The sequence below is a fragment of the Corvus hawaiiensis genome, chromosome 3 (assembly GCF_020740725.1).
Source record: "Corvus hawaiiensis isolate bCorHaw1 chromosome 3, bCorHaw1.pri.cur, whole genome shotgun sequence".
Lineage (NCBI taxonomy): Eukaryota > Metazoa > Chordata > Aves > Passeriformes > Corvidae > Corvus > Corvus hawaiiensis.
In genome coordinates this window covers 34,475,072-34,500,019 of record NC_063215.1, presented here as the reverse complement: position 1 = coordinate 34,500,019, position 24,948 = coordinate 34,475,072, and the positions used below count along the sequence as shown (strand labels likewise).

Sequence of the window (24,948 nt, the reverse complement as noted above, 5' to 3'; positions counted from 1 at the left end):
CTTGAGGCAGTGGCTCAGGTGGCAGGTGGGAAGCAAGGTAACACAGCACAGCTCTGGCTAAGCCACTGCCAATACACAGTGCCTGCTAAAACATGATCACTTTCCATTGACACTGATGGAGCAAATACATTTGAACGCTGTTTGCTAAAAGTGCCATGCTAGCAGGCTCAGAGATGGAAATCAAGTATCTAGGACCCAAAGAAACCCAGCAAGTTAAGGAATCTATTGTCAGAGTGGGGCAGAGCACAAGGCGATGTGGCCTGCTCAACTTTTTTATCGTAAACCCTTTCAGCAAGGTAAGTGATTCCATTTCTGGCAAAACATCCCAGGCACTTGGGATCAGATATATATATATGGGGAATTCCAAAGCCAGAGATTACATCTCACCACTTACATACAGTGCCAAGGATCATCCTGACCTCCTTGAGTATATCCAACCTCTTTTTGAATACACTGGTATCTTTGGCTTCCACAATACTTCAGATGTACTTACATGTTGCACACTAAACCCTAGGATCTTCCTTTCATCCATTTCTAACAGTCTGACTGATCATTTCATCAGTTCCTAGCTCTATACAAGGCTGATTCCTCCTATCTAGCACCCAGCCAGAGCAAAACTGTTTCCTAAGGAAATCATACAGCTTTTAGTCTTGTAAGGAAGCAATTTCCATCTCCTTGGACACCTGCATTAGTTCTCTCCATATTCTCTAGCTTTACTAAACCTTTTCAAGGGCTGCAGACAGCATTCAAACCAAATATGTTTACATAGCAGCACAACAATATTTTCTTGAGTTCTCTTCCTTTCCCAATAATTAATATTCTAACTGGTTCCTTTGGATCAAGGTTTGGGCAGACATTTTCAGAGAACTATGTATAATGCAAAAGAACCATCTCCAAATACCACTCCAAAGCCCCTTTGTGTTGTATGTATGTTAGGATACTTTTTTCCCATGTGAATTCCTTTGTGTTCTGTCAACATAGGCTTTATTTACTATGGAAGGCATATTTGGTAGTCTAATTTACAAGCTCCGACATGCATGAAGACCACTATCATATTTACTACCTTCCCTTTCTGTGTTCCTAAGGCTAATTTAAAAATGACACAGGACAACATCTAACACAGTTCTTACACACTCCTTTAGACTCCAGCAGTCAAAGCTGCCTGGGTCTGGAGAGCTTTATTAACTGCCCTAAAAAGCTGCTACTGGCATATCCATTTCAAATAGTTCCTTGGACTAGTATCTTAGAAAGTATGGCTCTGACATGATAGTTTCCAGCTTCCTCAGCACTGAACATTGATGCGTGTGAATTGGCTTTTCTGTCAGTCTTTTCTTTCCAGATGAGAAGCTAGAGCAACAACAGGAGCATTCTAACACATGACAAACAGCAAGCCAAGAGCCAGGGTTTCTTTGGAGCTTCATCTGCTGTCCCTAAAACCAATGCTCTGTTCGTATTTGCATTGCTCAGCACACATCACTGCAGTTCGGAAGTGTCTTTACCTTCACACAGTGCTGGACATCTGCTAAGTCCAAAGATCAGACTGAAAGAGATTTAGGCAGACACTCACCTTTCAGTCAGGTACCCAAGACCTGCTGAAGACTCAAAACTTCTCATTACTGAGGAACCTTCCTGAAATGTTGGTGCTTCCTGCTGGATGGCTCAGCAGTCCCTCTACCACACAGCAGCTGCTGCAATTCCCAGCACTTCCCCACCACTGTGGAGGGGACTTCACTGCCTTCTGCTGCACCAAACTGTGTCCCATTGCATGAACATCCAAACATCATGTGGGTGACAAGTTTCATGCCAATAAGAGTATTTCAAAGTACAATGCCACTCTGCAATAGAAAAGCATTATGCCCCAATGAGTCACTGAACACAAGCAGCAGATCCATGGTACTGAACAGCTTTCTACAAAACACTAAGCAAACAAGACAAGGAATGTAAAGAGCTAAGACTAAGAAATATTTTATCAGTGACTTGGCAGTGCTAGGCTAACAGAATCATCTAGGACCTCTAAGATTTAGCCTATTCAAGACTACACAGGAAGCAGGCACAAATCTAATTCATATTTCCCTAAATATAATTACTTAAAAGCCAATTAAAAATACAATTAACAGTGACATAAAATAGGGTAAAAGCCAGAGAGAGCATGTAACAAAGAGGAATTCAAAGCTTACCTGCACTTACCACATAACATACACATTAAGTGGGTACAGAGGCAAGGCAGAGATCCTTACATGTAAGGGTCAAGACCAATGGACAGATGCTGTTTAAAACTGACCTATTCCTTCTGTTTATTCAGAGTTCAGAACAGTGGTACCACAATTCCGTATTAAATTAGTCATCTTTTATTGCAAAATCTGCCTGGATCTTAGCAACTCATCTGATAAGAGCCAGAATCTTGAAATTGCATCATTGTTTAACTGTGACTATTGTACCTGCCAAGAGAAGGAATTGAGGTGAGGAGTCAGATTTTTATCTCAGGTTTCAATTCAGCAACTCCCATGAAAGTGTATGGGCAGGCTGTATAAAGACTCCTGTGTCCATACAGGTGTACACCTCTATATCCTACCAGTAAATCACACTGCATTGCCTGCTCCACTCTTTATGGCCTTTATCTTGCAAGATTTATCTCTTAATTACTTTATGTGAAGCAGTAAGCAAACAAGGGCACACTGTACCAGCTCCCTGACAAACTGACAAGCCTTGTGCTCCCAAGCAGGTAGGCAAAGTCAACCAAGTTGGAAGGAGATATATACATCAATCAGGAAGTGAATACTCCCATATTAGCAGTTTATCCTTAGCTGCAACAAGACATGCCTTAGCAGTAAGAGTGTTAAAGAGAGAAATATGATTAAAAGTAGCATTTGTTTTATCATTGCTGCTGAGAACTCTGTTTTGTGTGAGCAGCAAGACAATAAATATAGTGTAGACAACTGGAAAAGAAAAGCAAGTAGTTGCCATAACTGGCAGTTGCAAGGGACTAGCCAGTGATCCTTGCCAAGCAGCTCAGGAGCAAGCTAGACTTCAGACCTGGGCTAGAACTCAAGTTTTATTCAACTGTTGAACTTTGAATTTGATATTTATCACCACTCCCAGAATTAGTTTAACATGAGACCATTATCAGGTGCTTAAAGAACAGAAACCCACAGGAGTGACCAAAACAGTGAATTTGACAACTTACCTTCAGACTAACTGACACCCTGCTCAGCACTCTCTACTGTTTGGGATTTAAACATTTCCCTCCTGCACAGCTACACGTGTACAGCAGTAGCAGCTTAAGAGTGCCTTCCACAAGACTATATGAGAAAAGAGTTTGACTCCTCCAGCATCACAGTGATGGATCTGTGGATAGATGTTTCTTGTTCCTTGGTCAAGTGTCCTTAGAGCAGTTATATATAAACAGCTTCCTTTTCTTGTACTTGTCAAGGACTCAATTATAGGTGTTGTCACAAAAAGACTCACTACAAGAACAGAGCCTTCAAAACTTAAAACTCTTTAGTGTTTGAGTTCCAGCTAACCATACAGCTGTTCAGGCAGAGTCATAGAATCATGGAATCAAAAAGTGTCCTGAAGTGGAAGGGACCCACAAGGATCATTGAGTCCAACCCCTGGCCCTGCAAAGGACACCCCAAGAGTCACACTACATGCCGCAGAATGTTGTCCAAACACTTCTTAAACCAGGCTTGGGGCTGTGACCACTTCCCTGGGGAGCCTGTTCCAGTGCCCAGCCACCCTCTGGGTGAAGAGCCTTTTCCTGATAACCAACTTAAACCTCCCTGACACAGCTTCAGTCCATTCCCTCAGCTCCCATCACCAGAGAGGAGAGATCAGTGCCTGTCCATCTGCTTCCCCTCATGAGGGAGCTGGAGACTGAGTCATACTATACCCATTCATAAATGGAAAGTGAAGTCACCCTTCTGCAGTTAGGTTTCTTTTATAGCATCAGCTGCTCAGCAGAGCTTTTGGACCAAAAGTAAGTTCCCAAACCCATTTTTCCATCAAGAATTACAACAGAACTTACTGAAGAGTTCTCATTTACCTTTGTACACTTCATATAGTGGTGGTATCTCACTATTAGCTGATATAGTATTATACTGTACATGTATCCAGTAACAACTTATACAGAGACATAATCTGCTTTACCAGCCATCTTCTCTCCCCATTATACACAAAGTCTTGAAATGCAGCCTTGAGGGTGACAGTAATGCAGGATGGACATTTTGTAACCTTGAGAAAGCTTCTGGCAGTTACCTGTTACCCAACATTTAAAATTGCTATTTTCTGTCCTTTAAAGCTGTTCACACACAGCGATTCTGTAATTCACTTACGCTTTTAAGACTCCAGCAGAACCTGAGAAGATAGAAAGCTGTCTGTAAGGCAAAAAAAAAACTGGAATAGATTGAAGACTGGTAAGTGGCAGCCGCCAAGGTAGACAGACATCCTGCAGCATGTTAGTGAGGTGGGGAAGGAGTATAAATCAACTGCCCATCTGCAGTGGAACAAAGTTATTTAAAAGGGATGACTGATAACAACCCACTGCCTCTCATCAGCCCCAAGGCTCTTCCATAAGCTCCCCGCTCATGCCACATACTTCCTGTGAGTTCTTCAGCAGTCATGGAATAAGAGAAAGGTTTGATAAACCATACACTACAAAAGAAAAATAGTTGTAGCTATTGTAGCATTGCTGTGCACTAATGTAGCACTGCTTCTCAATATTCAACACAAACTAGAGAAGCAAAACAGCCAAAGTTAACAATTATAACATTAGAATAATTACAAAGATTTTTTTTTCAAGATCTGTAACCTAGACACGTACTTGGGAAACTTTTCAAAGACATTTCTGCAGAGTAAAGATTTTCTTCACAGGCTGTTCTCTGAAGAGGCTGATACTTCTTCCCCCCTGCTCTCCAGAGAAAGCCAAAGTGTTCCAGTTCCCATACAATAAGCAGTCTCTCATACTGTTTAGAATATGAAAGGTCCAGAACGATAAAATTTCTTCATTGGCTTCAACTTTGAAAGTTTTAACACCTATATAACGAACTATAAACAAAAGGCAGAGTACAATTAGCATATGTACTTCTTATGTCTGAAATACCACTGAACTTGTGCAGCAGCAGCACTAAGTCTTAAAAAATTAGCAAGAACAAGACCATTATGGGGAACAACCCTTTTTCACTAGAAATATGGGATAACTACTTCCATCCTGACAGATGACTAATTGAGATTCCACACCCTGTTTCATACAATGACAATTAGATCAACACCTTAAGAGCAAACCTGGAGAGATAAACTTACACAGCAGATGTGCTATTCTTGTGTGTGCTCCAACACTGGAGTGAGCACACATTCTCTGTCCCTGCTTCAGCCCTCCTCTTTATCAGGAATAGTTCCCACTCCTGATCACTCTCCCTGTGTAATGTGGAGAATCACTGCTAATTCAAAACAAGGGAGGGCAGGTGTGAACATACACTTGCACCAGAAATGTAACTCAGTTAAAACTCGACCAATTCAGTAACAACCATGTAAAATCCACTTCTCTTACATTCAGTGCATTTTATAGAATGCTTAGTATTAATGCTTTTAAAAATAAATACTAGTAATTTATTACCATCATGAATCTTGAAGGATTTTCTACTATTTAGAAATTTGAACAGCAGACTACATTTATAATAGCATTTTTAATACAAGAGCCATTTATTCATGTAAGTTCATAACAGTACTGATGATTCCATCATAACACTTAACCACAGGAACAGCTCAAAAACTGGGTGACATTTACATGCATCTGCCAATATTGTAACTGGTGGCTTATACTGTGTTCATTTCCTTGGTTATGGTCAAAACTGGACAAGAGGTATTTGTTGCAAAAGACAGAACAGCATAACACTCTGTTCATGCCTTAGGAGATGTTTTAAAAGATATTTCGTGTTTTTCTTGTACATCAATTGGCATTTTTTGGGAACTTTTTTATATTAGCTTCAGGGGGACAAGAGAACTAAAAGACTCTCATACAAGTTTTTGTACTCCAGACACTGTAGTGCTTTGTAAGTAACACAGATCAAAATCACCAAGTAGCCATTGTCATTGCTTGACCCAAGCAGCATGCAAGGAGTGAAAGCCCACGGTGAGAAGCATTCAGTTAAATTCTTTTTAATGACTAGAAAGCATTATCAGAAGAACCCAAAGAACATAAAATGCAAACTATTTGCTGAGTGTCCTTTTAAAAGCTAGCAGCACAAAATACTTTTTGAACAGACCAGACATTTGTTGCCTCCTGAGCAGTAGTACATCATTTTGTTGTCCATGTTTTTTGACTCCCAGGTTTTGCAAATGCTGATACATCAAGAGTTTTACCACTGTTGCACTGTTCATATAAAGTCTGAAAGTTAACAAACACACAGGGCATTCAGGTGAACACAGTTGTATTGCACATGGATTCAAACTATATAACAAACATCACCACTTGAAATAAATCGTCACATACTGAAATATTCCATACCAAAATTCCTTTCTCAAATCAAAAAATAAAACCACACTTAAGACAGCTTAGTTGTACCAGCTGCAATGCAATGCAGTGCCTTAAAGAATACACGTGCTGACTTCGCAGTGTGGGCAAAGTTACAGAGCTTCACAAGTCAGTAGAGAACAAACGAGTTGCAGAGATCTAAAATCAAGTTTATTGTCTCCAATATGGAAACACCAGCCTGGAAGGAGGGAGTTATTTGTGTACTTGGGGCATGCAAGCTTTACGCGAGATACTCAAATGCCCACAAACAGCCACATTGCCGTATTGTTAAAAGGATAACTATTTAAAAGGATAGTTACATTGTTAAAAGGATAACTACTCATATTTAAAACAGATCAAGTACAACTAGCAGTGTAAGCATAAATTCCTTTATATTTAATACACACTGAATTTGCTTTCCTCACCATGAAAGCAGCTCTGCATTCTCAACATCTTATGTATACTTTACCACTATCACTTCTTCTGAGACACAGGTAGGAAGAACAGAGTTGAAGGTTTATCAAGCTTCTCTTTCAGGCAATAAACAGAGGCTGCAATACTTCAACACACAGGAACTAATTTACACGTAGCACTGCATTAACAGTTCAGCAACTTCCAGGAAAGCAGGAACAGTTGCAGTCCAAAAGTGGGCACACTTAACAGATCAATTGAGATAATTTCTTCATAGTGAGGGTTCTTAAATTAGAAGACCCTCAGCTTAGGGGCAGCTTAAAAGCAAAGCAGATCTACTGAGAGGTGGAAAGGAAAGAAACAGCTAAAAGTAAAGATTGCTGGCATCATTTTCAATCCTTCCAATTAAGAAGAATGTAGAGATTCTGCATACTTGCAAATAAAAGCAGTAAGATGCACAATGTTTTTCCAGCTATAGCTAAAGACTTCATATATGTATTGTTTCAGCTTTCACTACCAAACATTCTAACCTTTGCATGAGCAAGTACTACTGCACAAAACAGAAAAGAATTTACTTACCCTCGCAGCTCTAGAAATAGAATTGGGAGAATTCAAGCCAACAAGCTGGCCAAGGATACGTTTCATTTCCTCCGTTGTTCCTTTTGCATTTGGGACACCTGTAGTTAATTTATGGTTATGCTGAAACTGTATACATTATCAGTGTGAAAACTGCCAATACAGTTTGTAAGAAGTTTAAGAATTAAAATATTGAAGTCTTTTCTGAAGCAGATGTAGGCACCAAACAAAATTGAGTCATGCCAACAAGCTCATAGTACACCTAACAGTAAAGCATTTTTTAAAGCAGAGTTACAAATACTATTTAATAAAAATGTATTTTAAAATAAATGTACCTGTTTGACAATGACTTTGAATTTGAACATAGGGATGTACCAGCAACTCCGAAACAGAAATTCTTTCCTTAGGATTTCTTATTAAACAGCGCTGCAAATGAAAAAAGAAAAATGCTTTGCCTATAAATTACAAATCATCCTAGGAATTAACAGTATTTACTTCGGATGTTCAACCAAGGGAGTTAAGTCAAACTGCTTTCAATAATTACTTAGTCGGTATCAAGCTAAAAAGAGACTTCAATATGGAAACTACATGAAGTAGCTCTAGCTTCATTCTTCTTTTGGAATAAGGCCTGTTACTACAAGTAGCAGCAAGCATTTTTTTGTGGAAAAAGTCTCTCAAGCACAACTCTTTCAGTTTTAGAAAATATGCTTTAAATAAAGAAATTCCCATTATTTAATTCAAAATTTAAGGGACGGTTACCTTCAGCACATCGTGAAGATCCTTCTCAGCAATATCTGGGAACCCTATTTCATAACTTGGATCAACAATAGCATGCATTTTATTGATGTGACTTGTTATATGCTGAAATGGAGTCCTTCCATATGTCATACAGTACAAAATGCATCCTAGTGACCATACATCGCTTTTGGGACTTATCTAATATTAAAAAAAAAATTGAATATTACTTAAGAAACTGTCCCTTCAATCAATTTATCATGTAATTGTACAGTTTTTGTTGTATAAGAGATCTTTATTACACAAAATCACTAAGGCAGCATGCCATTATCTACTAAGACAGTGATGTGGCTTCCTTCACTGATATTCCGTAAGAAAACAATTCTTATTAACTATTTTTGAAAATGAACTTACTTGAAGAACTAACCCAAAAGTAAAGCTAGTCCTTAACAAGTCGAACTGCAGGATTCTAATTTCAGATTTAAAAATAAATACAAGTAAAAGCATATTAAATTAATTAAATCCAGGAAACAGTGAGAGATCACAGCTATGTCTCCAAAGTGGAAAGCCACAATTCAATTCCCCATGGTTTATAGAGTTCAGATCCGTATTTCAACCACAACACCTAGGCTGTTCCTTGCAGGGTGTCTTTGCGCTTCCCCTGTGGAAGCTGAAGCACTTTAAGAGAAGCACAGATGAAAACTCTAGCCTGGGGTGATTTCAGAGGTGCACAGCATGGAGGGCCCATAAGATGCTCAAAAGGCTTTTGTAACACAAGTCAGCAGTACAGCCTCTGATATGCAAAAGGCTCATGTATTGCACTGTACTCTATACTGTTGGGGGAGAGGATGGAAGTGGAGAAAGATGCAGTGAATCTGACTCCCAGCACAGTAGTAAGATTTTTGCTTAGATGAGCTGAGCTCCAGAACAAATCTGCACTTTGCATGCAAAGAAAAGGTAAAAAATTATCATCCTTAAAAAAGAAATCCACTTATAAAATATTTTATTTTCTATTTAGAAAGAAAACATTGTATATCATTACATAATACTTCAATTCAACTGTTAAAAAGTAAATCTTCATGTATGTGCAAGTACATATTTTAAATACTTTCACTATATTATGTACACCTAAATTGAAGGTGTACATAATTTAGTGATGTACAGTACACACTGTACTGCCAGTGTGAAAATGCTTTCCTTCAGTACTTTCCTCATCATTCATGTTCCATTGCCCTGTTGATGTTATAAAAATTTCTACAATACACAATACTCTGTGGCATACAAAAATTAATAGGATACACTGAACTTGTACTTGTGGCCCTAAAATACGAGGCTTCATTTTATCATCTTTTGAAAGACCTTATTAGGTATTACTCAGTACTTGTAAAACCTGCCTCTCACTTAAAGAGCTCAAAAATATGACAATGACACAATATCATCATAACTTGTTTAGGCAAACATCCTAACAATGGCCTGTATCAGAAAGCAAATTTTATTGCTTTTAGAAAAAAATTCAAAGCCATGGTTATTTATGCAGAATGCTAAAATGCAGCAGTACAGCAGCAAGCAGTGCTGTAAGAGCTTCACCAGTTTTTGGCAGAACAAAGCTAAAACAAAACAGCATAAAGCAGGAAACCAAGAAGTAACAGAGGAATGATTCTCTCACTTGACTCCATGGAAGATCCTCCCAGAAATACACCCTGAAAACTCTAGCCTGGGATGATTTCAGAGGTGCACAGCATGGAGGTAAGATGCTCAAAAGGCTTTTGTAACATGAGTCAGCAGTACAGCCTCAGATATGCAAAAGGCTCATGTATTGCACTGTACTCTATACTGTTCAATGCTATTTACACTGATAACATAGTGAACTCTTGTATTTCTCCATAAAAATTGATTTTAAAATATTTGTGGTTATTATTAGTTTAGATATTTTCACTGTATTTTTAGCTCCTCCAATGCCCAAGCCTGTGCATCTGTTTTACTTTCAATTTTACTCAGTAATTGAGCACTTACATTTTTCTAAACAGCATCTGCCAAATGCTTTTAGGTAGTTAGGGAGATTAGGCTTAACCTTCCACTCTGCACACCATCATCATGGCACAAGAAGTTCTTATGTTCAAGTTTCAGTGGAAGATTTAGAAAAAACCAAATCTGAAGATACATGCATTACACTTCCTTCTTAACATGAAGGAGATAGGAGGAAACAGATCATACTACCTTAGAACGAGGCTTGCCATTTTCTCCATAGGAAGACCTATCTTCTATTGCTTCAGGTGGCATATAATTCATTGTGCCAGCCTAGCCATAAAAATGTAAAAACATTCTTTTAAGTAAAGCATGCATTAAATTTAATTCACTTAATAAAAACTTAGATTTCTGTCCCAAAACACTGGAAAACATCTTGAAAGTTTGTTTGTATTAAGGCTGAAGGCCATTATTATTCTGTTCATTAAAATCATGTAAAAATCAATAGACATGAATATTCATATACACATACAAAACCCTTCAGCATAGAATTTCAGTATTAATTGAGGTTATTACAATAATCAAAATTATCAGCAGATACTATGGCACTTCACAGAAAAATGGACACGAATTTTCCAGAAGTATTTCACCTGAGAATCTTTAATGATACTTGTCACATCTGGCTGCATTTGGTTTGCAATGCCAAAGTCAATTAGTTTTAACATTCCATCAACTATCAGAAAGTTTGCTGGTTTCAGATCACTGTGAATAATGCCTGTAAAAAAAGAGTTTAAAGTAAATCCAAATTACTACCATAAAGTTTAGCATTACTCAATTCCCATAACCCTTGCACAGAGAGAAGGTGCAGACTGGCTTTACCTGAATCTCTGCATATTTCATAAAAGTGCTTCCATTTCTTTCTAAACAGTTAACACTTGCATGAGTTTACAGTTAGAATTACTACTTATTCAAATCTGCAGGTACTCCAGAACAGCTCCAAGCAATTTGAGTTGCACAGCTTGTCTCAGTTTGAGACAGACCCTCCAGCTCTGTGTGCACACAGCCACACTGAACTGCTGCTCTGGAGCAATTCAGTGGCCTGTCCATGCCTGTAGCTCTCTTCAATTAGCTAAGCAGGTATTTAAAATAAAAGAATTCTATTGCTTAGTGTGATCAAAGGTACCATTTACTGACAAGTATACACAACTGACTTCTCACAAACTCTACCTGGACAATTTAATATGAATTTTGGTTATTATCTACGCAACCAATCCATCTTGATATTTTACAAAAATCAGTGTCCTCTTTCAAAATATCACAGGTGTGTATGTACCCTGAATTTCAGAAGGTTTTGCTGTTTGCTATATTATTGAATGCTCTAGTTCTGAAAATAGGTGATGCTTTCTACCATATGTACTAGTCTTCACTTCATTATTATATAGGAAAACATCCAAGTCTGCCCTCCCCTTTGTGCTATACAGACAAACTGAATACACATGCACACACTTTAATGACATAGATGAAGATGGGAGGAAGGCCTGAAGAACTCTAAGAAAAAGCTGAAACACTGTCAAAGTAAAGATGACAGAGCTGTCATTAATGTCAAAGCTATTTTTGGAGAGAATGAGAGGCTAAAATTTGAGTCTAATAGAGAACAAGTGGAATTGGGAATATACAACAGCCTAAACCAGAAAAAATTTCTGGCTGTTGTAAGAAAACAGCATTACATACATAAATAGTGATATTTGTAGATCCCTCTTGAGCTATCTAAGTCTACACCTCTGCATCAAGATTTACCTTGGTTTTTTGTTTCACTGTTTTTTTAAAAAATACAGTAAACACCCATCTTTGAAGACCACTAAGATTACACCAACACTAAAAACAGTATCACCTCATGTCTTGGGGTGACTTCATGATGTGTTTCCCCTATCTCTGCTATATGCCCAGAAATTAATTTTTTGCCTTTTCTGTGCCTTTAAACTGAGCCTGAGAGGGGAGAGAAAAAAAAAAACCAGCAAAACTTTCAAAGCAGTTTACAGTTTGTTTTCAAGGACACAGATACACAGACTCCTCTGTGTTCTGCTTTCTGCAGTAGAGAACGGAGGAAGCACACTGCTTGCTTTCCAGCCAGCTTTCGGCTTTTTTTCTCCGGAGACAGATGGAGAGCTTTTTTCCTGGGACTTCGATTTTTTCCCTTCTTCTTTTCCTGGAACATTTCAACATCAGAACACATTGGGAGAGTCTTCCACCGAGGCCCCGGAGGTGGGCCCACCATGACCCAGCTCCAAGGAGGGGGAGAGAGAGATCTACAGAAAGACACTAAAATTTTCCCAGGTCTCTCCCAGCAGAGCAAGGGGTTTTATTTAGCATCGTTGTCCTTTTCTTCCTGTGTGTTTGTTAAATAAATAGTTTTTATTTCTTTCCTTTGAGGAAAATTTATTTTTTCCTGAACCTGGTGGGGGAGGGGTGGTTGTGGCCTGCCTTCTCTCAGAGGATATATTTCTGAATTTGTCCAAAATTAAAACAGATCCATATTATCTGCCATATACCCTATACAAATACCTATAATTATTTAAGAATACCATATTCATGGATTGTGTGAACAGCTTCCAGCATATTTTTCCAATAGCTCTTTCGTTCCAATGGATCCATCTTTTTTTTCTTCTTAAGCCAGCTATTGAGATCAATATTTCCACACTCCATTACCATGTAGATATGTTGATCAGTGATTTCACTAAAAATAAATATATGTATATTAAAAGTGAAGGAAATGTCTTTTTATAGAGAAATACTGGTTAAATAAAATTAGTATTTACTCACTAGCCATAAAGGCGGATGATCTTATCACTATGTTGCTGCAGTTTACTCAGATGAGCAATTTCATTCTTATAGCTCTGAACAGTCTGTTGATCAGCTTCCTCTAGATTCACATATTTGACAGCATACAGCTGCTTCTTGTCATTCAGTACTTGAAACACCTGCAAAACAGTATCAGTTAATAACTTCACTCATCCCTAGCTCTGACTTACTATGGTCCTTCATCTCAACTCAGCCAGAATATTAAAAAAGTCTACCTTTTCAAAAGGAAGAAACAATTCAAGCAAAGTCAGCATGAAGAAAAACAAAAATCAAGAAGGAAGACACCAGTTACAACAGAATCAACCCTTGTCAGAAGCTATCTTGGTGCCACATTGTATTTCACTAGGTGTAGTACGCTACACTAGGTGTAGTACAGACACTAGTCTGGAGTGCCCCTAAGATAAAGATTACAAAATAACACTCCCAGAGACACAGGTTTGATCTGCCCTCACACATTACGTCAAACCAAAATTTGGAGGCTAGATCACATGGCAAATGAGAAGAGGTTAAGAGCACAAAGTCCATTCAGTCTTAAAATGAGAGGGCTGCAGGAAATCCTATTGCTGTCTTCACCTATTTAAAGGGAAGGTATGACAGACTCCGCTTGAATCATCAAAGTATGAGATGTAACAGACATAGCTAACAACAAGGAAAATTACAATTGGATATTTTCCGTGTTGTCACATAGTCCAACAGGAAAACCACTTGTCCAGATAGGCTATGAAATCTCCATCCTTGACAATACTCAAACACAAACCCATCAATAACAGACTATTTTGGCCTTGTTTTAAGCTGACTGTGAGAAAGTGACACACAGAGGTCCCTGCCATCCCACCTCATTCTACAACTGTATACTGGCAACACAGGGAGCTCTTCCTTCTGGAGGTCCCTGCTGACTGGCAGGTGGCTAATGTTATTCCAATTGACAGGAAGGGTTGGAGGGAAGACCCAGGAAACTACAAACCTGTTATCCTAACCTCAGTTGCTGGAAAAATTACAGAGAATATCCTACTGGGTACTACTGAAATGCAATGATTAGGCACAGATTCACAATGGGAAAGACCTCTTTAAGTAGTTAAATTAGCTATCCTAAGAACACATCCTCCTAGATGCTATGCTAAGACACATGGAGAACAGGATTTGAGAGCCAGCACTGCTTCACCAAGTGCAAGTCTGTCTGACCATCCCAGTGGCCTTCTGTGTTGGAGGGACTACATCAGTGGAAGAGATACAGATGTCATCTATCTGGACTTCTGTAAGGCCTTTAACATAATCCCCACAACATCCAGCCAAACTGCTTATGCTGTCAAGAAAATAAGGAACTATAACAAAACCAAGAGATTTTGCAAAATTGTTTCCCAACTTCCCATGACCCCAAATTTCCGTACAAAAACCAGCTCACTCAGCCCTTCAAACATAGCTACAACTCTGCTTCTCACACAAGTTACAGAAGTCTTAAGAGATGGTCTGTCTCCTTCACGAACTCTCAACCAACTTTACAAGTCACCCATTTCCCAACAATGTAATCACACTGCTCTAAACGACAGCCTCTCACATTAGCATGTACACAAGGCAATGCATCTCTCACAACAGAAGAGCTGATTCTACCAGGAATTTTAATGCTTACTCTACCATAGAAATTATCTTCAAGAGCAAAAGGTCTAAGCATAGCACTAAACCAGTTCTAGATTCCCTGGGTCAAACACTGTGTAGATGCTAACACTAGGCACTCATTAGATGATTTCAACATGTATTTACATAGAACTACTACTGTGTAAATTAGTGACTGCCTAAAAGGATAAAGGAGCACCTTACCTTACTCGAGCCTCCACTACCTATTTGCTTTAATACTGTATAAACTCTGCCATTGATGGCAAGGCATTCATGTGAAGGTATAGAAGCTGGAACCTGTGTACACACAGAAAAGGTTAAGAAATAAATATTGGTATGCGCAACAGAACTTAAGAGAGCTCTACTTCTTGTAGAGTTAAAATGCTTTAAGTTGCCTTGCTCTTTCTGAAGACAATAAAAGTTGTTTACAAACAGTAAAGAAACTTCAAATGAAAGCTAGATCCCCAGACACTGATCACCATTTGGTATGTAACATCATTGAACTCTTGTAAAAGGTGCCAATGCTCTTCATACCGGAAATCAACAGAAGGGTGTTCTTTAACAAGGCTCCCCAGATCATTTGGGACACCCCCCTCTTTTTAGTCAGAAACTATATTATCTAACAGAGTTTCAGTCCCAGCATGCAACTTAAGAGCTGTACTGAAGTCACCTACCATTTTATTTGAAGCTAATTACTAGCTAGAAGACTTCAGTACTGCGAAGTTAAAACTGACTGCATTGCCCTTGTCTGCTAGACCAGCCATAGAAAGGCCTCAAATTTGATTTATTAATTCTTATCCTCTGGTAGGAAGCTTAAACCTATCCCTCAGTTTTATGTACAGTTGGGAAGGTTCCTACCTGAATGTGCAACACATCTAAGATAACATTTTTACATGATGTCAGGCCACAACAAACGTATCAAAATTTGTGAAATCTAACAAAAATGGAGTAGAAATGCAATCTTTTACCTCCCTCAAACTCATGGTTTTCAACACACACTGCTTCTCTTTATTGGTAATGCACTATAGAGTGGGTAGTACCACTGTAAAAGCACTGCAGAACAAAAACAGACTCTAGTTCTTTCCTCTGTCATTAAGTAGGATCTGAAAAGGCTTAGGTTGCAGACAAAGGCTCCAGCACTTTGACAAAACTGAACTGATTTTTCAACACCTGAGTAATTTAATCTAAATTCAGACATACACATGAAGAAAGTTATTTTGGGAATAATAGACTACTTTCCATTACTGATCCAGGAATATGAACAGTAACTTCAGATTAGAAAAGTATATACACACATTTATTTTACCTAAAGTAGTTCCCAGTGAACATATGTACTGAAAAAACGACAAAATTGTTACCTGCAAGCCAATTTGATTTTGAAATGGAGTTGCTGGAGTATGTGGTAAATAATATGGGAACTGGCTGTAGGGAGTAGAAATTTGACATCCTGGTAGAAGCTTGTCCTTTACAACTGGTGTGTTGAAACTAACAAAAATATGAACAATATTTGCATTAGTTGTATGTTTTTAAGATTACTTTAACAACAAAGTTGAAACCTTCAATATTTCTTGAAAGCTAGCCTCCACTTCATTCAATAATTAGCATTATAAAGATCCCAACTTCTTGATTTAGAAGTCCTTTTAGAAATACACTGAAACTACAACATACTTAGAAAATACTTTTTAAAACACTAACTCCCTATCTTCAGACACTACCTGGCACTTCCCAGCAATTGGAAAGTGAAAGAACTATAAAGCTAGAAGAGCTGACTACAAGAGTTTGAGACAGTTACTTTTCCCCAGCTTATTTATTCAAAAACTTCTTAGATTACCTATTTTTTCAAGTAAGCATACTGAGACAGACAACTTCAAAAACCCTCACTATTGCCATTAAGAGCTTTGGCTATACTGTGTGTGAGCGGAAAGATCATGGATTTAAGAAAACTAAAGTTTGCAAAAAATCAAATTTCTTTTTATTTGTTCTGTTGAGGTATCTACCATCTATTTAGCTATATTGCTGAAGATACTTTATTTTTTCCCACTGTTTACAGAAACTAATGCCAAGATCAGAACTGGAAAAGAATGTATATACCTAGGATTTATTTGGTAGAGTAAAATCACAGAAGTTAAAAAAAAAAATAAAGGACAAAACCAGTCAAAAGCATGGTTCTCACAGAATACAGAAGCACTCAGCAATTCTGCATATTTACCATGTACATACAAACTAAGTAATGAGAATTTAATCAAGGACTATTATCAAATTCCTTCATGAATTGATGTGGTTCATTCCCTACATATATTCTGAATTCTACAGCTAAAGAGACATAGGTCCTACCTATGGAACAGTGCTTACTCAGCATACAACCTTGACCTATATGATTCATCCTAGAGACTTATGAAAACAATAAATAATCACATAATTAGAAAGATTTGCCAACACAGGCATAGGGGTTTATGCCTAATTTAAGGTCACATGGAAAAACAAATGCTATCATTTCCTAACTTAAGTGCTTAATTCTGCAAGCCTCTGGATTTCTTGAAGTACTTTTAAAAAACCTCAGACACTTGCATCATAGGAACTAAGCTGATATACAGTTATCGATCTAAAAAGCCTGTCAGTCACAAAAAAAAGTTATCTAAAAGAAAGTGTCATGTAGCAGGGGTCAGCAAAAAAGGTAAATGCTGTACTAAGGACTTATTTATTTGATAGTAAACATTCAAATGCTGAAAAGTTGACAGAAAAGGCATAGGTCCCTAAATGCAATCTGAATCTCAAAGTCAGGCACTTTACAGAAGCACTTGGAATGTTTCCTATCTGAACAGAAAAATGTAAGAAACCCTGTAAAAATCTGCTTAAGTCTTTCCAGAGATCAACTACCATCTTATAGTAGGCTTACCAGGCCATATAATCATTAGATGTGGTGCTTGGTGTTCCATAAACATGTGATGGGTCACTTTTCTTAGCAACAGCATCTGGTGGCGATAATTGTCTTGAAACAGGATGACCAGACTGTTCAAGGTTCATTTGTTTTCCCTACAAAGGGTAAGGCAAGATATTCTATCACACAAGTAAGAGCACAAATATTTTCTTCAACATGAGAAGGCTGCTGCTAGCACACATGCAGTACATGTTCGTGTTACTTTACCTCTCCATAGCAGCTTTTCTGTGACACTTCTTGAGTTGGCCATTTTTTTCTGGCACTAACACAGTTTAGTTTAATCTGCTCCAACTGCTTTCTATAGCTTTCACCAAAACTAGATTGTTGCTGTTGACTTTCCAGACTCCTGGGCTCTGGCATCTTCAGCTCCTGATGCTGAACTTTATTTTCTGGAAAAAAAAAAAAAAAAAACAAAAAAACCCAAAACCACAGATTAGTAAAAGGATACAATATTCAATACTTGAAAAGTTTCTAGAATAATTTTACCTCATTTTCTACATCAGACTAAACAAACAGTTGATTTATTGGAATTAGGCCTTAAAAGACATTAATGTAATCTTCAGGCTCCATATTCAATTCAGTGTAATAACATAGCAACTTTCTTCAAAATCTTAAGATATGACTGTAACAATAACAGAGATGCAACTGTTTCCTTCATCAACACAGAATAAGAGTATGTTTATAAATTATACTACAACATCTTGGGATGTTGAGCAGGTTTATAAAGCATTGAAGATAAGCTTATTACAAGACTCCAAACTAAAAATCTGTTGTCTGCGACAATAGGCAACCTATAACCCAGCGTAATGACTGAAACCAGAGGCCTAAATGGACTTGGCACTCTGTCCCCTGGTTACTTTTGCACAGGTAGTACAAGAGTGAATTGGTGGGATGTGGCAGTGCAGGCTGCAAAAAGCACAGCTTAAGAGTGTTCCTTCACATGCTTGAAGTTCTCCTTTAAAATTACTAGAAAGCAGCATCCCATGCTGAGCAGCTTAATGCAATTCAGCTGCTGAAGGATTGAACTATGTCAACCAGCATCTCACCTAAAAACTGGAATGCAGCATGAACAGGGAAAGTATGACCTGAAACCCAAACTGTCCCCAATGCAAGTCAGTGGGAAAGGTTTCACTGAGGGGCTGAGGGGACACTGAAGTCAAAAAATCACCATTTTTCAACTGAAATGTTTTCTTTCCTATAATACATATGTACCTATATAATTTTAAATTCAACTCTTGCAATATTAGACATTTTCACCTAATTTCTTCAGCAGGATGAGAGAATCACTTGGGGAACTAGTTTTCTGATGAAAACACTAAAATAGCAAGTAACCACAAGAGGTTAGTACACATACTCCATATTCCATGATGTTGGTAAACGATTAGTAGCAACCTTCTAGATTTTACTGGCCCTGAAATCCTTGCTATAAATCCAAGCTGGTTATAACATTTTCCAGGAAGACACAACATAATCTCATGCCATCCCTATTTCTAGGTGACTTCACACAACAGTCAAAATCCATGTATTGATAACTCAACATTTACTGAAGTATTTATTTCTGAAATACACCAAAACTGACAGTTCTTAAAAGAACTTTAGAAATCAATCTCCAAAAGTATGTTAATAATACAGTAAAAATCCCAGCCATTCAAATGATAGCAAAACCTTAAATTTCTTTAAAGGATAATTCTAAAAATGACAGTATACTTAAGGCTAAAACCCATGTTTAATCCAAAGCATTTAAAGCAATACAAAGTGTAACAGCGTATTTGATTGACACTGAAGTTTAATACTCTAAAAGTACACATTTATTTAGTACAAGTGTCATTCACACAAAAGGATTCCAGCAATACAAGTTAAATTATATTGCAATGAATATAGGAAAACAAAGGTAGAAATTATCCAGGACTTTTTGCATGACAGGAAAAAAAGGAGCATAGGAGAAGCAAACCACTATAATTGGTCTCAAAAAAAACCCCCTAAAATGGAGGCTTCAAGAAATTTATAGTCTTTCATTTGAATTTCTCTCCATCAACAGCTACCTTTTGTCCTTTGGTATAAACTAATACTGTTACTTGAAAAACTGGCAATATTTTTCTACTCTCAGGCTGGCAAATCTCCCACCGTTGCTATTTCAAAGCCTATTTGTTGCACGTATTTCAAGAGGTAAGAACATAATGAATTAGCACTATATTTGATATTTTACTTCCATCCCAGCACTTCACAGTTTTGGACATTGTCACAGTTGAGATTTTTGTGGGTTTTGGGGCTTCTTTTTTTCCACAACTATCAAAGATACCACACAAAAGCCAAATTTTATTTAACCACTCCCCAAATCCAATCAGACCAACTTCTGCTTTTTGGAAAACATTTTATTTAGCAACACATTTTTTAAAAATAAACACATTTAAAAAGCACACTTTCAATGTTTTTTCTGTTTCAAACTACTCAGACATGACATTAATAGTTACCTTCTTTTTTCGTCACAAGACTTGTATCCACTTTGGTTTTGAGAGTTACAGTTGAATTGGTAGCTGTTTCTGAGCTGCCCTTATCCAACATCTGCAACTGTAAAGCCATTTTTTCTTGTAAGGACTAAAGAACATAAAAAGCATCTTAAAGAATCAAAGCAAAACTCAAGAGTAGTATCCAAAAGACATTTCCTTACAGTAATTAAATGGCAGATGCACCACAAATCAAACATGCTTCAGGGAAGAGTGCAGGTTACACAGACAAGTATTACTGATGCTATTTTCAAATACATAAACACTGAATTTCATAATCCAGTTTCTATAATAAAGACACCTAAATGCTTTCTATTCTGGAATTTTCTTTTAGGGGATGGGGACATGAAAATGTAAGACACAGCTGAAAACCAATCTCTATCAAAAGCTGTAATTCATGGCTCCATAGAGCACTTTAACTTAGTTGAATAGACTTCATTAAATAGAGTACTTCCCATGTTAAAATTCATGACTACAGCTGAAAGAGGTCCTGTAGTCAAATCGAAATCTGTTTATCCCCTCTTCATTCACTGTATTTCTAACACCACTCCCATTGCTCAGATGTACTGTTCAGAAAAAGCTCTTTTTTAATGCCCAATTATGCATAACAATTTTCAAGTTTAAAAGCCACAATGTATGTTTCTATCCACAAATAATTAAAGGGAAACCCTACACTATTTCTTTCTTGAATTGAAAAAGTTTTTATCTTTCTTACTAATACCATAGGATAGATCAAGTTCCTTTTATGTATTTAAAAAATATTTAAGTTACCTGCAAATCTCCCAGGCTGTATGAATCATGCCCACTAGATTTTGGTTCTGATGGTGGAAAAGGTGCAACGAAGGCTGTTTGTTTGGAGCTGGACATTTGCCTAGTGAAGTAATATTGTTAATTACATCATATGCCAACACACAGTGTGGTGATGGCTTTTACTGTAAATGAGATGAGAAAAGTAGTTGTGAGAAGACTTTTGACTACAAGCTTCAAATATAGAGAAAAGCAGGTCCACTCAGACAGCAGAGTGAGAAACAATACAAAGAAGTCCTATAAGATAAGGATTTTAAAATATTTTGGAAGTTATGAGACTACCTTATCTCTAATTTTAAAAACTGGACTACATAAAAGTAAAGATATTTTGAACAAAATTTATTTTGGCCTTAATTTCCATTCCTTTTGAGCTTACTGAATAGCCAGAACAAGAAATTTATGTTTATATGCTTTCATACAAAGAATCTGAGTAGTAGGATCAGAAGTAGGTTACTGCAGTACCAGTTGCACCTATAATGATTATTTGTCCCAAACCTTCAGGTCAAATTTAACATTAACATCTGACATTCCCACTATCCAATAAAAGCACCACTGAAAAGGAGTATTAAGATCTGTTGTGCTGTAGGTAAACCCAATAATCATACCTCTTAGTAACACTAGCCGTGAGTGGGACATCTGAATCCTCCATGTCATCACCATCATCAGATAGTAGGGCAACAGGAACCCTCCCAAATTGGCAAATCTAAGAGCAAAGTCGAAGTTATCAGGTGTGTAAAGCAGAATAAAGAGTTTAGGATTTTTAAGAAAATGTTACTTGTTTTACCTGGTTAGATTTGTTTAGTGGTCTCAATGGATTGTGGTAATTAACTAGGGCACCCAGTTCCTGTGACTTCTCTTCCCTGAAGGAAAAAACAAACTCAAACAAAAAAAAAAACCCACAAAACAAAACACATGACACTGTAGTGTATGTGTTTGGTTTTGGTTTAAATGATGCTGTAAGACATTAAATAAGAAATTAAGACATTACCTAATTAAAAATCTGGTAACAGTAGAAGAATTTTCACTAGAATCGTTCCTTTTTATGCTTCTGTGATTTCCACCTATATTCTGAAGTCCAGACTCCTGTGTACTTGATACTGTAGCAAAAATAGTTAGAATCATTCAGATCATATCAGACAAATTCAACTGAATCATTCTAAGCAATTAACTGGGCTAAATTAAACCAGCTGACTTCACTGAGAGCAAATTTGAGAATGGTCATACAAGCTGTGACAGGTCAGGGAATATCAAGGCAGGCAATAGCAAACAACTCATTCAGCAGCCCCATCTTAATCCAGTATAGAATCTTGCTTGATTATTGAGATTTGGCAAAAATTTTCTGAAGTTGTACATTAATCTTAAAATGAAGTGTCAAGTCAACTTAATATTGTTAAGGCATATATTTCAGATATACTTTATGGTAAGCAGAACCAGAAATCAAATTATTTGTAAAGTCATTCTAGAACCTCAAATCCACAAATAAACAGTTCAGAACAACACTGTCTTCCACATTATTTTTCCCTACAGGTGAAGGGAAGGACATTTCTCAGAAATTAGGAAACCACAAGAACTCAGAATACACTAATGAAAATATATCAGCACCTTAATGAACACACATTCACATGTTACAACACAGTTTAATTCTTCATTTAGGGAACAATGAGGAATACAAGCTATTTTAAGCACCTTCAGAGAAACAATAATCTCTTGAACTCAACTATTTTCCTGACAAACCCTTTTTAAAGAATTCAAATTAATATCTGGTTATTTTGATTAAGATCTCTTCCATGCTACAAGATTTTTTTTTTTAAAAAGACAGACACCAAAGAACATATTAAAAAAAAAGAACACCAAAGACAACAGGAAGTGTTCAAAAACCAGGTTGAATGGTGCTTTGAGCAACCTGATCTAGTGGAAGGTATTCCTGCCCCATAGCAGGGGCTCAGAACTAGATGATCTTCAATGTCTCTTCCAACCCAAACCACACAACAATTCTAAGATATTATATAATATCTTCTACATCACATAGGCCTTGTGTTCCGCCAGTATAGGAAATTATCTGCTTCACCAACAAAATTCATGGCTATCCACAGCATTCCAAGAAATCACAATTTAAGGACTTTTTAATATAGTATTTATCTCAGCATTTTTAAATTTGTATCAGTTCATTAAAACAAATTTTACTTTTCTTTTGAATTCTCCCATATTCCCCTTCTACTTTCAGCCAGAAGTCAGACTTCTGGCAGATGAACAGTGAGGTATTGCTTATTTTTAATACCTAATGTTTTATAAACTACTTATGCCAATAGACTTAACTACTCATTTAAATAAAAAAGGGCTTCAATGCACAATGTAGTTTTATTAGGGACCCAGGACCATCATCATCTCACGAATGCTTCCCACACTTTTTCTAAACAAAGTTGTTTTTTTTTTTTTTTTTACCACCAAGCCTGCCACTGGACTCTCACATCCAGCTGGTGATCTACAATACTTTCATTTCTTCACAGTCTGAGACAGCCTATCTGCTTCTCATGATAGTCCTGAGCACAGCTGGACCCCACGACCTAAGGGTCTTTTCCAACCAAAATGATTCTAACATGATTCTGTGATCTACCTTTCTTAAATACTAAATTACTTTTTCCCAACTGTGTTTGATTGCAGTTGGTATGTCAAATACTTTAGATTGCTGTGCATGAATGAAAGAGAAGAAGGAATTAAAGGTTTCTAGACTTGATGCATGGTTTATATTTGCATCACAACACAAACTGCACGCAACTGTCAAAAGCAATCTTTTGAAGCTGTGAACAAATGCATTTACATATACAGTATTCATATTTCCAAATAAAAAAACTTTCAAAAGCAGCTCTTCAAATGGAAATACAAAACAGAAAAGAGCTAAATGCTAATACACTAAAATAGCCTCTGCTGTTCCAGAGGGCCATACAAATTCATTTAAAGCCAAATTCAGTGATTTAGGCCATGCATGTCCCAGAGTTTGAGATATTTCAAGTCTGGTGTTATTTACCTTTTAAACTTTAATCTTTAAATAACTGAATTAATAGTTAGCATTTTTTAAATACCTAATTACAAACTCATATATATGAAAAAATAAATGAGCCTACTCTTGCCCCAAAAGTTCACTGCTTCCTAACTGGCAGGCAGGGTTTTGCCATGCATTCTCACAGCTATTGCCTTTGCTCTGCAGCAGCAAGTCAATGTCAGCGAGAAACTGTACAATCCATGAAGGATATTGATACTCTACAAGACATTCTCCTGTGGCCCAGTACATCAGCAGTGGCACTTACGATGCCTATATCCATGATGATAAATGGTAAACAGAATAAGACAGAAAATAAAGTTCATTAAAAATTAATGCCATAGCTGAATACTATTAAAAGTGTTCACCCCCAGCTAGTGTTTCACTCAAAGGTTGATTCAATAGGTGCCAGGCAAATCTCAAACACCATTCCTGAAGATAAGGAAATTAAATCAGACCTATTTTACATTAATTCTGTCCTTATAAAATGAAAAAATATGGAAGTCCTAGACATCACTCTTGAAATGGTTAGCTGCACACACTTCAATCCTGAAGTCAACCATATTTTTTGTCCAATTCCACTCCAAATGAATTTATCTATTGAAAACTTCAAGAAATAACTGTTCCCTTTTTGAAGTTATATACCCAGCAATAAGGATCACTTAGGATTTACGATACAGCCAAGCGCTTCAGTTTTGTACTGATAGACAGGTTTTGTCCATCTGTAAAATAAAGTTGAAATGGATTATTTTTCCTAGATTTGACTTCACTGAAATGACTGTCAAGGCTTCCCCAGTCTGTCCCAAGATATACCTCGAAGCAACCTATATATGTATAGCGTAGTCTGTATGTTTCAGTTCTAATTCTTCTCAACCAACAGTAGCTCTTACTTCACACTTCCAGCTGTAAGTCTCTATTACAAACTACAAATGCCTGATGACAGTCAGAGGAACACCCTCTGCAGAATTACAGAATCTACCATCCCACAACTCCTGCA

General features: G+C 37.2%; 1 protein-coding gene across 6 annotated transcripts in view; it reads right to left on the bottom strand.

Moving 5' to 3' along the window:
• Nucleotides 1-5,673: 5,673 nt before the first annotated feature.
• The window catches only part of TTK (TTK protein kinase), a 32,656-nt gene continuing 13,381 nt past the window's right edge, over nt 5,674-24,948 (bottom strand). For 5 of the 6 annotated variants that reach the window (XM_048298925.1, XM_048298921.1, XM_048298922.1 and 2 more), the window contains 17 exons: nt 21,903-22,011; nt 21,699-21,774; nt 21,520-21,617; nt 20,879-20,978; nt 20,075-20,198; nt 17,811-17,992; nt 17,562-17,698; nt 16,024-16,150; nt 14,870-14,962; nt 13,016-13,173; nt 12,778-12,929; nt 10,846-10,970; nt 10,448-10,528; nt 8,255-8,431; nt 7,831-7,921; nt 7,499-7,596; nt 5,674-6,382 (listed from right to left, as the gene is read on the bottom strand). In XM_048298925.1, the coding sequence (XP_048154882.1) occupies nt 6,293-6,382; nt 7,499-7,596; nt 7,831-7,921; nt 8,255-8,431; nt 10,448-10,528; nt 10,846-10,970; nt 12,778-12,929; nt 13,016-13,173; nt 14,870-14,962; nt 16,024-16,150; nt 17,562-17,698; nt 17,811-17,992; nt 20,075-20,198; nt 20,879-20,978; nt 21,520-21,617; nt 21,699-21,774; nt 21,903-22,011 (2,018 nt within the window). In that variant the 3' untranslated portion in view covers nt 5,674-6,292. The remainder of the gene's footprint in view (nt 6,383-7,498; nt 7,597-7,830; nt 7,922-8,254; nt 8,432-10,447; nt 10,529-10,845; nt 10,971-12,777; nt 12,930-13,015; nt 13,174-14,869; nt 14,963-16,023; nt 16,151-17,561; nt 17,699-17,810; nt 17,993-20,074; nt 20,199-20,878; nt 20,979-21,519; nt 21,618-21,698; nt 21,775-21,902; nt 22,012-24,948) is intronic. The other variant, XM_048298926.1, reaches the window with a different exon arrangement.